Source organism: Psammomys obesus, unplaced genomic scaffold (assembly GCF_907164565.1).
Source record: "Psammomys obesus unplaced genomic scaffold, mPsaObe1.curated_primary_1811, whole genome shotgun sequence".
Lineage (NCBI taxonomy): Eukaryota > Metazoa > Chordata > Mammalia > Rodentia > Muridae > Psammomys > Psammomys obesus.
In genome coordinates, this window is record NW_026588752.1 from 6,534,505 (window position 1) to 6,548,551 (window position 14,047).

Here is a 14,047-nt window from a genome sequence, read left to right on the forward strand (position 1 = left end):
GAAAGAAAGAAAATAATAAGAAAAAGGACAAAACCAGAGAGGATCTTCAGCATTTCAGAGAGCCTGCAATGAGCAGCAAATTTCACCAGACCAAGGTGCTCTCCTGAGGGATCATAGTTGTGTGGTCTTTCTCTAAAATTTAGGAGTCGGCCTGATCCCCACCTTCCTACCCCTTCTAAATTGTGGGCCCCCAAACCCCGATTCCCCAGCCACCAGCACAGGAGGGAGAGGGGTGAAAATGATTCTGGGAGGACCTTAGTCATGATCAATGCATTTACAGTCTTTATTGTAAAGAAGTTGCAGTTGTAACAGGGGACACTGAAAATACACAATCACAGATTGTTCTTTCAGAAGAGAGAGAAATAGATCCATATATACAAAAATTGTAAACATGTCCACTTAAATCTCCACATGATTGGTCTATGCTACAACGTACAGGGGTGTCATTCAACTGCAACTCCACAGGGAGGCATTTTGTCTGAAAGAATGAGATATGGCAACGCGTTTGGTTTTGACTGGATGTGAAAAGCCAGCTTCAAGCAATGCATGAGTAGTCTGCTATGCGTGGGGACCCACACCTGGTCTGGGCCATAAAAGGGGATAGACAGGAGAATAGGGAAGGACCTATTAGGAGAATCGGTTCAGGAAGCCGAGGTTAAGCCATTTACAGAAATGACTCTCTCCAGGGACACCCTGGGCAGATGAGACCTTTAGTCCTCTCCTTGTAAGAGGCTTGTCTTGCCTGGCACCCAGGTACCCAGCTGTCTCACTCTTCCCTAGGGAAGGTCTTCCTGGAGGGGGAAGGGTGCCCAGGCCCATAGCTGTCTATGCCTTCCTGGTCAAAAGCACCCTCACCTGGCAGGAGCCACATGGGAGAGGGGCAGCTTATGGGGCACTATGAGATGAGACCTGAAGACTTAATCACAATCACAACACCGACAGGGCTGAGCTGCTCTAGGGATCCTGCAAGAGGAAGTGGAAGGAGCCTCCAGACAGGGTGGACCACCACGAGAGGAGCCAGGGCAGTCGCTGCCCACAGGGACATGGGGCTGGGAACAAGGGCCATAACTTCCACCTAAGGAAACAATCAGTCTCTCTCCGCCTGATCCCAGAAGCCCTTGCACCCTGCCCTGAAAGACAGCTGGACTTCTGACCCTAGAGTGGACAGGTGAGTCCCTGGTTGGCTGGCCCCATGAAAGGAATGCCTCCCAGGCCAGTCCACTCCAGGAAGTACTGTTTTCTTCTCAGGGCCTTAGAACTGGGACCTCTGGCTAGGGGAAGCTTTGTGAAGACAGTCCAGGCACCCCAGGGAGGCTACTCCCCTTGGTCCCAGAGTCCCACAGTGGCTACCTTCTCTGTCCCTGGCACGGTAGGACCCAGGAAAGGTCTCAGGAGGCCTTGAGGCCTACGATGGTGAGGTGGCCTTCCAGCCCTGGCCGGAGCCTAACAGCTACTAATAGGCAGGCACCTGGTACCCTTTGGGGCTCGTGTCCAGGGTCTCGGTGAAGGGCGGGCTCTGGTACGTTTCTGTGCCCTCCACACCACTGCCTACTGGGTAGCCTGGGTAGGCCTGGGCAGCCCCAGCACCTAGCTGATCTGTGGCAAAGAGAGACATATCGGTGCCTAGGCGGAACCGCTGCAGGGCCTTCACGGTGAGCGCCACCTGGATGGGGGAGCCAGGGTCAGCTGGGGCAAACCCGGAGACACTCCCCCCACACACCCCCTTCCGCCCATGGACCCGCACTCACCCAGCTGAGGATGGAGAAGAAGCTAAATGCGATGACGGCCCGTGCTGCATCCCCAGCCTGTGCGGTGCCTGGCCCTGGAGCTGTGCGTTGCCACTGATTGGTGAGGAAACAGAAGCCTACGAACCACAGGAAGGACCAGACCCCTGCAGGTGGGGGCTGGGGATCAGATGGTGCTCCTCCGCCACCAGGATCCTCGCTCTAGTTAAACCACAGAACCTCACGCGTTCAGAGAAGTTGCAGTGTCCCTCAAGTTCAAAAACGCCATTCGCAAGACCTCCAAAGCCCTGCCCCTGCCCCTGCCCCTGCCCCTTCGAAGCCTAGCCTTACTCTGCACGTCAGGCACCCCTTTCTCTAGACTGGCCACGAGTCCAGAGATCCCAGGAGCTCCCTGCATAAGGCTTCGACCCTGTACCTCTAGGTCGCGCCCTCTTGTGGTTGGGTCCCACCTGCTCAAAACCCTGAGAAGCATCTCTGAGACGAGGAAGAAGCCCAGCGGCAGTCCCTGCACCTGGTCCATCCCTAGAGACCCAGTCGCGTCCATGCAAACGTCCTAGGATCTCCCGGATAGTGCCAGGCTCCACCTTTTCCCAGAGGCCCCGCACCAGCCCCGCTCCCTACACCAGGCCCCGCCTGCCTCCCACCTGAGAAGCCCAGGTCCAGCAGCACTGCACGACGCCGGTCTCGGACACTGCTGATCTGCTGAAAGCGCACGTCCAGCAGCAGGAAGGCGGCGCAGGCGATGAAGGCCCCGAGACCCAGCACGACGCCGAAGCGACAGGCGCCCGCGTTTCCATTGAAGACGCAACGCAGCTCTGGACCGCTGTCTGCGTTCACGTAGCCCTCGTTGACAATCGGACCAAACACGGCTATAGAAAATACCTGCGGGCAGCGGGAAGTGTTTAGGGCTCCCAGGTCTCCTCCCGCCATCCCCTGAGGCATCTGTTGCCTCTGTCAAGAGCCCACGTCTGATTGCTGTCTCAGAGTTCCCCTGAAGCACTGAGCTTCTCTTCCCATTCCCTCGTGTACTGAGTAATTATTGAAAATAAAGAGTCATTTAGGAAGTAGCTAAAACCGCTACTTTAGGTGGGTTTGCATGGAGTGTAACCTCAACACTGGATAGGTGGAAGAAGAAGGGTAAGAGGAAGACAGCCCTGGCTACACAAGTCTCTAATGAAACAGTACTACGTGGTTCAGTGGTTAAGAACACAGGCTGTTCTCCTAGAGGACCTGGGTTCCTCCCAGCACCCACATGGCAGCTCATGATGCACACCATCAGACCTGCAGTCCAAACACCCGTCAACAAAAAGAGCAGAGGCACCCTTCTTATCCCTTTGCTAAGGAGGCATATTAGGGTCCACATTTTACTTCTCAGGGTCACATGACTGAGTGACTATACTTAAATGTGGAGACTGAGCCTTCACCCTGTGGGTGACTTCCAGGGCTGTGGTGGGCCAGGGCATGTGGAAGGTGACACCAATGGGCAGCTGTCTAGAGAAGTATGTCAGCCCTTCCCCCTTTGAACCCGAGCAGTGTGTCCGCTCCTTCGTGTGCCTCATGGTGTGAAGTAGCCTCGATGGAATGCTGGGTCCCAAGAATGTCCACCAGCAGCGGCGGACACTTCAGAGTTATTATAACACCAGTCAAGAGCATTTGGCTTCTAAAGGTGACCACTGAGTTCTAAGGTTTGGCCCAACCTCGGTACCTTCCGTCCACCAGTTCTCCGAGGCATGACAGAAGCAAGCCACAGTCATCTTAAACCAGACACTTCTAAGTCCCGTCAGTCCTGCGTTCTCAAGAATGCCCTCTAGCCTCAACTCATCGTTCCACTCTTTTCTCACCCAATCTCCTTGATAATGTAGTCATGGAAAATGCCACGGCATGGACCTGTCCCTTGAGAGCAATCAGAAGAGTGTTCTTCCTTCAGTCCACGAGGTCCTGGGGGGAGGGGCTGCCCCACCCTGGGAACCGCCCTCCTCCAAGGCAGGCATGGAGATTAGATGAGCGCCAGCTGGACAAAAATCCAGACTTTAGCACCCATTTCCTAAAGCTTCTGCCCTAGGACAGGCAGGACACACACCACCATTCTGCGGCTTCCATGCCACTTCCAGGAAGCCCTCCCAGATGAGCCCCTTCCCCTACACCAACAGGGAGCCCTCTTTTCCTGCTTCAACTCCCAGCTAGACCTGAGGGGTCTAGGAAGGACCATCACCCTTCAAATGAGCCAGTGGATTTGTGATCAGGCAAAGGGAAGGAAACTGCGCATTTCCCCTTGGCTCCCATACCCCCTCTTCCATCGGGAATTTAGTCCCTGAATCCCTCGGAGAATCACATCCGCAACCCCGTGCCCGCTTCCAGGTCGTGGGAACCGGAAAAATGAAGAGAAGACTGAGGAAGAGGACTGGATTAGACCTAAAGAGGAACTGAGGGCAGGGGGAGAGGTGACCTCTCAAGGTCTATTGGTAACAGCGGTCCCTTCCCCCGCCCGCAGGTGGGCGCGCCTAGACTTGTGACGTCACCCCAACCTGCGGCCCGGGGGGAGGGGCCGGCGGAGAGGAGGGTGAGGGGCGATGGGCAGGGGGTGGGGGAGGGTGGGGGACAGGGGATGCTAGGAGAGGCGGGGGTCCGGGAAGGGACCTGCTTAGGAGCCACTCACCCAGGACACGACCCGCAACAGGGTCTGGGGCCGCCGCGCGAAGCTCACGGGATCGAAGGCAGCTCCCGCACGGCCGGCGCCGAAGGAGCCTCCCTCCATTGCGGACCTCTGCCTTCTGTCCGTTTGTCCCGCAGGTCTGTGCTGCCCGAGACCGCCCGGGGCTGCGGCTGAGGCTGCTGATGCTACGGATGCTGCCGCTGCCACCGCCTCCCGGGAGCGCGCCTCGGCTGCGGCGCGGGCGCGCGGGGCGGGGCCGAGCCAGCGCCCCCGACTAGGTCCACGCGCCGGGGCCTGAGCCCTCGCCCTCCATCCTTCCCGGCTAGCTCTTCCCAGCTTGACAGAGTAGGGGATGGGCACGTTCTCAGAAGAAACAAAGCGAAATCCTCATGGGGTTTAGAGGTGGGCAAGAGAGAAGGTAAGGGCTGAGCTCAGATTTTGCCATGGCCAAGAGCTTCGACAAAACGACAAGCACATTACCCTACTTCTCTGACCGGAAGGGTCTTTTGGTGAGTATGTAAGGGGAAACTGAGGCCCAGCATCTTGCCCTTTACATTCAGGGAGAGGAAACTAGCCTCTGCCTCGGAAGACCAGAGGTAAGTCACCGAGGGACTTTCTCAGTAGCCCTTGAGTCTGTAAGAAAATTAAGGAACACGTAAGGAAAGAAGCCCCTGACCTCTTTCTGAGAATGGAGAACATCTCAGCTCAGACATGTGGCTCACACCCCCCTGCATTCTGGCTTCTCCTTCATAGGTTGTACCTTTTTAACAGGATCATGTGGGAATTGTGGCTCCTACCCTCCCGAACTTGACTGGGAAGCAGAGTCCCTGTGGCCAGCAGGAGGGAAGGTCCTCTTCCTCTGGCCAGATCATGTCTTCCAGAAGCTCTGTTCATCTCTGGTTCCCTCGGTTGATCTGTAGCTGGTTGATCTGTAGCTAATTAATCCTGCGTTGGGGAGAAGCAGCTGAGATAAAATCTTGTCCCAGCTGTTGCCTAGCCCCCTTGGCCTCTGCTGGGATTCCCAAAGACCCCGGCCTAAGTAACAGACGTACTTCATGCTCTTGCAGTGCCAGGCTGGTAGAACACCAAATGGTTCCACTTTCACGGCCACAGAAGCTGGGGTGTAGTGATCTTGGGTAAGGCCCCTAATTATCTATTTTTGTCTTCCTGGGACCAGAGCCAGGTATAAGCAAAGTTTACATATACTGAGAATACATAGTGCCAAGCGCTTTACTGTGACCTGTTGTTCGTTCTTCAGAGGGAAGTGTAGCTGGGGTTGCCGGGTCCAGTCCCTGGGAAACCCACCGGTTTTGATCTGAAACTCTTCAGTCTAGTTGAACAGAGGCAGCCCACCAGTTTGGTCAACTCTCTGACAGTTCATCCCATCCCGTCTCCTCTTAGCTTGGGACAGAAGATATGTGTTCCCCCTTTTCCTCTATTACTTTCATCAGCACCCAAACACACAGCCCATTCTTTGAAAAACAGGGTTCTTGGGCTCAGCGGTAGAATGGCTACCTAGCAAGCATGGGATCGGTCTTAGATTCAGTTCCCAATATCACCAAAACAAATTCAAGCTGTTACCCATCTATCTCTAGTACCTCTCCCTCTCTTTCCCTCAGAATCCCCAGTGTAATCAAACACCTGCCCTGTGTCTGGACAGACACCTCCACCTGCCATTTCAGCATCAAGCTTGATTCTACTGATTCATCCATGCTACTTATACCTCATAGCCTACAGCACCCAGGAAATAGAACCTTGGGCATTATGCAACAGGCAAGCATTTTCCTTCTTAGCTACATCCCTACCCATCACGAGCCCCTTTTGGAAGTCCCTTTTCCTAATCCACTTAACAGATCTACTTGTGGGCCTAAAGGGTCCTGGGGCCTTCTCTGTGGTTGAGACAGGGCCTCACTATGTAGTACTGGTATTAAAGGTGTGTGCCACCATCGCTGGGTACTTACCCCTTTGTATTGCCTCTCTTCCTCTGTATGTGCAGGACCGCTCTCAAATGCCAGCTCAAACCATAACCTTCCTACACTACAGTTCCTGCCTTGACCTGGACACCATGTGAACAGGGACAAAATGAAGGTTTTACTTTTTAAAACTGAGTTGTTGGTTTTCCTCTCCTAGTTTTTAGATAAGATCTATATAACCCTGACTGACCTGGAACTCAGTAGTGGCTTCATACTTCACAGAGATCTGACTACCTCTGCCTCCTGAGTGCAAGGGTTAAAGGTAAAGACATGTGTCACTATACCTGGCCTTTTTCCCTTTTTTGTAATGTTTTTAATCCTAGAACTCAAGAGGCAGAAGCAGGTGGATCTCTATAAATTCAAGGCCAGTCTGGTCTACAAATTGAGTTCCAGGCCAGCCAGAGCTCCATGGAAAAACCTTGTTTGGGAGGTGGGGCGGAGAAGGAAGACTGACAGAGGCTACAACAAATAAATGTGTTTTGCCTGCATGTATTTTTTTTTTCTGTTAAAATCATTATGTACAATGTTCTGCCTGCAGGCCAGAAAGAGGACACCAGATGGCATTATAGATGGTTATGAGCCACTGTGTGGATGCTAGGTATTGAACTCAGGACCTCTGGAAGGGCAGTCAGTGCTCTTTACCCTCTGAGCCATCTCTCCAGCACCACATTCAGCAATTCTGAATGTCACTGAGATGCAAAATTGGCCAGCTGCCAAGGCTGGCCACAACCCATTTGTACCCCACAGACGCCTAGTCTTCTTCAGCTTCTTCCTCACCCTGGGAATTCTGACTCTTCCTGAAGAGTTTCTGCATCAGCTGCTCCACAGTGACTTCTATCCAGAACTTACTTCAGACAAGAGGACCCAGCTAATCACAGAAAAGCAAAAACAGGCCACGCCATTACTGTAAACCCCAGAACAAAGCACACAGAAACCAGGCTCTAAGTCGCTTCACTTTATTTTGGTCTCAGATTCTAGGAAGCTGTTTCCAGGATCCTCTGCTGGCACGCCTGTCATAGCTGTGGAAGACCATGTGCCAGGCACAGCAGGCACCACAGTGGGTATACCCTAATAGAAAAACTACTAGAGCAGGTACAGGAGAGACAGCTCAGTACCGTGCTTCAGTTCTGAAATGGCACAGAGTTGCCAGGGTCACAGCTCCGTAGGCACCCTGGCTATGCAGTAGGAAGGCAATGCTCTAGCCTATCTTGCTATGAGGCAACTATGTCCCAGGGGTATAATGAGCAAGAGGCTGCATTAGGAAGAGCATGAGACTCCCTGGACTACTTCTCCATCTTCAGACCCACGGGGCCTAGGCTGAGGAGGCCACCCAAGTGTCTGTAGTAGGCAGCTTCACTTCTTAATCTTGTGGATGGGCTTCCCACAGGCAGTGTGCCAGGTACCCCCTCTCCCCACCACCAAAACAAGCTTTGGCTCAGATGCACTTTAATCAATAGGCTGTCCCTCTCTAGCCAGGTTGCCCAGAGATCCTGGCTAGACTGCCCACATGCTCTGCCAGCAGTCTTCTAGTCACAGGAGCCGTCCTTCCAGCCATCACGCCATCGCTCATCTACTCTTGAGCAGTCAAAGTCAGGCTTGCCCAGCTTCTGGTTCACCTCATTGTGCAGGCGGCACAGCCACTGGCTGAAGGAAACTCGAGTGCTTGTGTCTGGCTGGTTCCTGCCTATCCTTTGTGAGAGAAGCACATGAAGAACGTAAGGAGATGCTGGTTCCTCTGTCGCCAGTGCCTGGGGACAGGGAGCTGGGGCATTGCTAAGAACTAAACTTGGAGATGCCTTCATATTCCGAGGGGACGGGAAGGCCAAAGGTTTCCTGGGCTCAGGAGGAAACTCACCTGAAAGCAAGAGCCCAGAGCAAGATATACTAAAGCAGGCAATTTTACAACCTTGTAACAATCAGGGAGCCTCAGCCCACATCTACTGACCCAGGAAGAGGACAGATAGGTGGGGCTTGGCACAAGGAACAGTTTCTTAGCAGCAGAGGCCCAGTTCAGAAAGAGATCCCCCTCATTCCTAACTGTCTAGGCTTCAAATAGCAAGTGCAACTGCTCCACAGGTCCAACCTAGGAATACCTATGGAGAGTAGGTTAGGCCATTGAGAGCGATACAAGTTTATTTCATTCCCATTTTTAAAGTCTGTAACCAAGCTGAGGGATTAGGGAAATTAGGCAATATGTAGTTTTAGCCAATCTGCCCATGAGGAATAAGTAAGGGAAGTGGCAGGGAAGCCATTCCTAAGAGCTTTAAGATTAACGATCTAAAGAACTGGGCTTTTGAGAAAGGAGAAGGATCCCTGTCACTTCCAAATCTATTTTTTCTTTTTATTTTTCTAGGCCCCTCTCTATGACAACAGCCAGGCCCCTTTCAGGGGCCTTACTGACAGAGGTGCAGTTACAACTTACCTCTCCCTTATGTCTTCCGCACATTCCTTGCAGGGGTAAAACTTGGAAAATATATGTATGAACTGGGCCATATCCTGCTGTTGTTCTGGGGTAGGCATGTCCGGGTAATAGGCGGCCAGCGTGTGGAGGAAAGCCCAGGTGTGGCGACCCAATTCCTCCCGATCCTCTGGACAATCCTCCCTAAACTTGACGTCCCGCTGCAGAAGTAGGCCGACTAAGGGTCAGTTCATTTCTACCCAACCAGAAGCCCATAAAATTCCAACCCAGTGGCAGAAGGCTTGCGTTGAACGCCAGAGGCCTTGGGTTGGATTCCCAGTGTCACAAAAATAAATGAATAAATAATAAAGGGAACAAGAACGCTCCCTTTTTCGGTTGGCAGCCGACTAAATCGCTCTAACCAGCTAACCAACCAGTGGCTTGAAAGCTCAAAAGTTCGAGCCTAACGGTGTATGGGGGTGAGGGGTGGACATGTTTAGGCACAGCCAACCCCGAGGGCTTAGGGCCTGGGGAGGCCTGAACCGGCCCCGGGAAACCAGGTGTGGGGCGGGGGATCGGGACCGGGCAGCCACGCGGGGCACCTGCACCTTCTGCTGGGTCCGTATCCACGACTTGAAGTCCACGCAGGCCCGGCACGGTCGCTTCCCGTGCTCCACACCTTGCGGTGCCGGGGTCGCGGCAGGCCCGGCGGCTTCCCTGTGCCCCGCGCCGCGGCCCCGCGCGTCAGTCACCAGGTCGTCGGTCATGTCGGAGCGCGCGCCGCCCGGCGGAAAGGAAAAGAGACCGCCGCGGGAAAAGCCCGCCGGCTCGCTGGGCGCCGCCATCTTGATGGCGTAGCGACGGCGGGGCGGAGAGGGCTTCCCGGAGGCCGACCGAGCGAGCGCCACCGCCAGAGCGCGGCGGCAGGAGCGCGGGAGGCCGCCCCGGGCCGGGTTCACGCTGGGGCGGGAGGCGGGGCCTGGCGGCGGGGCGGGGCTGGCGGCCGAGGCGGCGGCCCGGGTCGCGGCGGAGCAGGAGGCCTCGGAAGGGGAACGGGCGGAGCCGGAGACCCAGGCCGCGGCGGCAGCGGGGGCAGCGGCTCCGGCTCTGCCGGTAGTCTGGCGCCTGGTTGCCCTCCGCGAGCTGGGCCTGCGGGGTCCATGGCGGGGCCGGGGCTTCTTCCTCCAGAAGAAATGTAGTGTGTGGTGGAAGGTGCGCTGTGGCTGTGCTGAGAACTCGGGCTGAGACGAGGTCGGAGATGCCTCTCGCGTCACCCCCATCGCTTGGCTTAGATCCTTACCAGCGGCCAAGTTTTGGGCCTTTCTGGCTTCTGGGTGCCTTGGTAACGCGCGACGGGGTGTGACCTCACAGAGACCAAATAGCATTAGTGGCCCGGGGCGACCTGTGCCCTAGTAACTACACCCTTTCCCCCACCTCCTCTCCGCAAGCTTCGGAGAGGCTTCGTCTTAATTATATAGCCTGGATAAAAGATTATTATGCTCACAAAGCTGCAGCCGCAGGAGCAGGAATTCCTTTTTTTTTTTTTTTTTTTTTTTTTTTTCATGAGACAGGGCTCATGTAACTTGGGCTAACTTCGAACTCCGTTTGTAGCCGAGTGAAGATGACGTTGAATTCCTGAATCTTCACCACCATCACGACCTCCTCGAGTGTTTGTCTTAAAAGCCTGCGCCGTCATAGAAAGGATTCCTTCCCCTGCCTCCGTGTGTTCATTCACTCATTCTGTAAATATTTGTACAGTGCTTACTCTGCTCTAAGTGCTGTTTCCGGTACTGAGCAGAACAAGGAAGAAGACTGCCTCTTTAGCCTTTAACCAGTAGAAGATGGGAAAAACCCAGTCACCAGAATAAATTTTATTTACAAAACTGTGGAGAGCCATGCATAGGGTGTGGGCTACGTTGGAGACCCTTAGACATCGGGTGTGGGCTAAAGTTGGAGACCCTTAGACATTGGCCTGTAGGATGAGGAATCAGCTCAGGCTCTTGGCATTTTGCAGAAGCACTAGACCACCGGGAGAAGTCTGGGGAACTAGAGGCCTACAAATGACCCTCTAGGAATTGGCATTTGTTCTAAAAGTCGTGGAAGATGTTGGACAGTTTGGGACAAAGCTAACCTGATCTGATTTGTGAGTGGATTCTTAAGAGGGAGGATCTTACTAGCCACAGAGTTGGAGTCTCCTCTGTATGCATCTAAGTGAGGAGGCTATGAGGGGTAAGTGGAGAGAGCAGAGAGCGTGGAAGGTTGGGAGAGGTAGACAGCCTGTCAGTTGGATGATGAGAGGGGCTCACGATTCCTCTAGGTCCCTAGTGGTAGGCACACACCCCTTTTCCAACTGTAAGAACCAGTTGTTAAAGGCAATGTCAAGACTGGCCCAGGAAAGAGGAGAATTTCATGACCTAGTGACACAAGTCTGAGCCCTAGCTGCTCAGCAGCCTGAGGCAGGAGTATCTCAATTTTAAAGCCAGCCTTGGGAATTTGACAAAACCATGTCAAAAAACAAAAACAAAAGCACCACTACCAACAACAAAACTAAACTCAAAGGACCCAGGGATGAAGTATTTGATTCAGATGACAACAGCACATAGCCCCACAGGGGAATTCAAAGACCAAACTGTCAGACACACCCTGGCGGGAGATTACAGCAGGGCGGGGAAGGGGCACAGGGGTCAGGTGAGGTTGAGGCGGCACTTTGATGGTAATACTCCCTACCTCCTTTCTTCCCTTAGCTAGGAAAGAAGCCACAGGTGGCAGTTCCAGCCCCTTGGGTCTGTTTCAGAACAGTCCTGTACAAAGGACTCCATTTTTTACCTTCGACCTGCCCTGGCTTGCTCCTCTCCAGCACAATTTTCCCATGATGAATCCTCTTAGACTTTGTGTTAGGAACCAGGAAATTGAACCTGTGACTGTTCTGTAGGGATTCTACTTATATGGCTGTGTGGGGAAATTCCACCTCACTTCTTCCGGATGCTCAGAATCCCTTCAAGCACCCTGTGGGAGGCCATTCATAACCATGGCAAGTCCAAGACACCCAGCAGCAGCCCATGCTGTAGCCCTGGTGCAGATGGAGCGACTCCAGGTAGGACCAGTTAGGTCCCTCAATCTTACCCCAATATTCTCTAGAGGCAGAAGGGTAGCTGGCAAAGTCTGAAGAAGACGGCACCTTGACCTTTCCTCACAGACATTTGCCTTTTCTGTATGCTGGTCGGACAAGAGTGACACATTTGTTCGAAGGAGCTGGGATGAGTTTAGGCAGCTGCAGGTAAGTAACACTGGAACTAGACCTCAATGGGTTATTTCCCCCAGTCCAGAGTCCTCTAGATTTACGACCTGTCAATGATCTTGGTCCAAGGACTTCCCTTTCTGCCTGGAGGAGCCCTTCTAGGGACCCTTCCCTCCCTTGGAGGTTCTCTCCACTTCCAGAGACTGACACATGCTTCTCCCCATCAGAAGATCCTTAAGAAAACTTTCCCAGTGGAGGCGGGCCTGCTGCGGACATCTGAACGAGTTCTTCCTAAGCTTCCTGGTCAGGCCTTGAGGGGACATAGGGATGGTGAGCCAAACAAGTGTGGGTGGGTGAGAGGGGTCCCACAGTGTATGCTTGTGATACCTGGGCAGATGCTCCATTGCTGACTCGTCGGGGGCATACTGGCCGAGGTCTGGTACGTTTGCGGCTGCTGGACACCTATGTACAGGCACTGCTGGCAACCTCAGAGCGCATATTGAGGAGCTCAGCACTCAGTGACTTCTTTGCACCCAAACCTCTGGATCTGGAGCCCACACTGCCTCCTGGCAGGTGACTAGTATTCACCTTACTCCCAGCCCATGCTCTTGTTGGAAGGGCAGATGAGAAGGCCGGGCTGACCTATGTGTATTCGGGGAAAGGGGTATTCCCATCCTTCCTCCTGATTTCTCACGTGTGCTGGCTGCCCTGCACAGCCTGGTGATCCTGCCCACAGCAGAGGAGCCCCTATCCCAACCTGTAGGCAGCCTTACTATTCATAGCCTGGAGCCTCAGAGGATGCGCTGTTTACAGCCTTTCCATGCCCATGACACAAGAGACAGTCCTTTCCACACGCAGGCTCAAGAAATCCTGGACGTATTACTACGGCATCCTTCAGGTAGGGTTACAGTATTAAGAACCTGGGTCCTCTGATCAAGATGGGTGCAGACCTTGGCATCTGAGCCCTCTCCTGGCCTCTTGAACAGGCTGGTGGCTGGTGGCAAACAAGGATCAACAGACAGCCTGGTTTCCAGCTCCCTACCTGGAGGAGATAGTCCCAGGCCAAGGCCAGGAGTCAGGCCTGGCCTTGCAAGGCAGTGGTATGAGCCCCTCCCTACAATGGACCTCACGGCATGGCTGAGATGAACCCACGAGGGAGGTGATAGTGGTTCGGCTGACAGGCAGGAGAAAGCCCAAGTGGGTTTCAGAGCAGTCCAGGGTGCATTACAAGTGAGTCCAGAGAAAGGTCAGGACTCTGGCCTTACAGTTCTACAGTGATCCCCAAATATCTATCCTAGGGAGGCAGTTCTGTGCTATCCAGGCCTACGAAGGCAGTCGCACTGATGAGCTCTCTGTGCCCTTGGGGGCACGCGTGCAAGTGCTGGAGACCTCAGACCGAGGCTGGTGGCTGTGCAGGTACAGCATGTGTGCATGGGGTGTGCATGTGTGGTGGGGCAGTGGTAGGTCTTGCCTGGCGGGAGGGGGACACGGCACCTGGTGAATCCTTCACCTTGCTCTTGTTGCAGGTACAATGGCCGTGCTGGCCTTTTGCCTGCAGTGCTGCTGCAACCCGAAGGGCTGGGCTCCCTCCTGGGCAGGCCAGGGCTCCTAGACAATGGTGGGGAAGACAGGGTGGCCGAGGACACGACTGTTCCCCCTGTGGTACCAACTCGCCCCTGTAGGAGTGCCATCCAGAGCCGATGCTGCTCCATCACCCGCAGAGCACTGAGTCAGGACCAAGGTTCCCAGGTTCCCACTTGAAGATTTGTGGGGGCCTGCAGAGAGGTTGCACTGTCAACCCCAACCACAGGCAAAGCAAGGATCCAGACCCGCCAAGGGGGCAGGATGAGGGTGGGACTCTACAACTGCCAGGGCCAAGTGGCAGCAACTTCCCATTTCCTCTAAATAAAACTGGAGTGACATCACCTAATCTCACTGTGCCGTTAAGGGACTTCAGGCTGGAGGGCAGGGGGAGCTTGAACTTCTACAGTTGAAGTCTTGGTCAGCCAAGTATGGCCAAGGATTTTGGGAGAGACTGAT

The 14,047-nt window shown here is 54.1% G+C and overlaps 3 protein-coding genes across 6 annotated transcripts; 1 reads left to right on the plus strand and 2 right to left on the minus strand.

The window, feature by feature from the left end:
- Positions 1-264: 264 nt before the first annotated feature.
- Positions 265-4,621, minus strand: Syngr3 (synaptogyrin 3). The gene is made up of 4 exons (XM_055604853.1): positions 4,402-4,621; positions 2,390-2,627; positions 1,749-1,891; positions 265-1,663 (listed from the first exon to the last, which is right to left on the minus strand). Exons 1-4 carry the CDS (start codon positions 4,498-4,500, stop codon positions 1,454-1,456), a joined length of 690 nt encoding a protein of 229 aa, XP_055460828.1. The 5' UTR covers positions 4,501-4,621; the 3' UTR covers positions 265-1,453.
- A 2,690-nt stretch (positions 4,622-7,311) lies between these two features.
- On the minus strand, positions 7,312-9,728 carry Gfer (growth factor, augmenter of liver regeneration). The gene is made up of 3 exons (XM_055604725.1): positions 9,378-9,728; positions 8,794-8,990; positions 7,312-8,060 (listed from the first exon to the last, which is right to left on the minus strand). Exons 1-3 carry the CDS (start codon positions 9,612-9,614, stop codon positions 7,898-7,900), a joined length of 597 nt encoding a protein of 198 aa, XP_055460700.1. The 5' UTR covers positions 9,615-9,728; the 3' UTR covers positions 7,312-7,897.
- On the plus strand, positions 9,280-13,937 carry Noxo1 (NADPH oxidase organizer 1). Of its 4 annotated transcripts, none has more exons than XM_055604721.1 (9): positions 9,280-9,329; positions 11,702-11,863; positions 11,966-12,046; positions 12,235-12,310; positions 12,403-12,580; positions 12,724-12,905; positions 12,994-13,107; positions 13,306-13,423; positions 13,534-13,937. In XM_055604721.1, exons 2-9 carry the CDS (start codon positions 11,798-11,800, stop codon positions 13,766-13,768), a joined length of 1,050 nt encoding a protein of 349 aa, XP_055460696.1. In that variant the 5' UTR covers positions 9,280-9,329; positions 11,702-11,797; the 3' UTR covers positions 13,769-13,937. The 4 variants fall into 4 exon arrangements, with proteins under 4 accessions (XP_055460696.1, XP_055460697.1, XP_055460699.1 ...); XM_055604722.1 differs by lacking the exon at positions 9,280-9,329 and adding an exon at positions 9,826-9,981; XM_055604723.1 differs by lacking the exon at positions 9,280-9,329 and adding an exon at positions 9,982-10,020.
- The last annotated feature ends 110 nt before the right edge of the window (positions 13,938-14,047 follow it).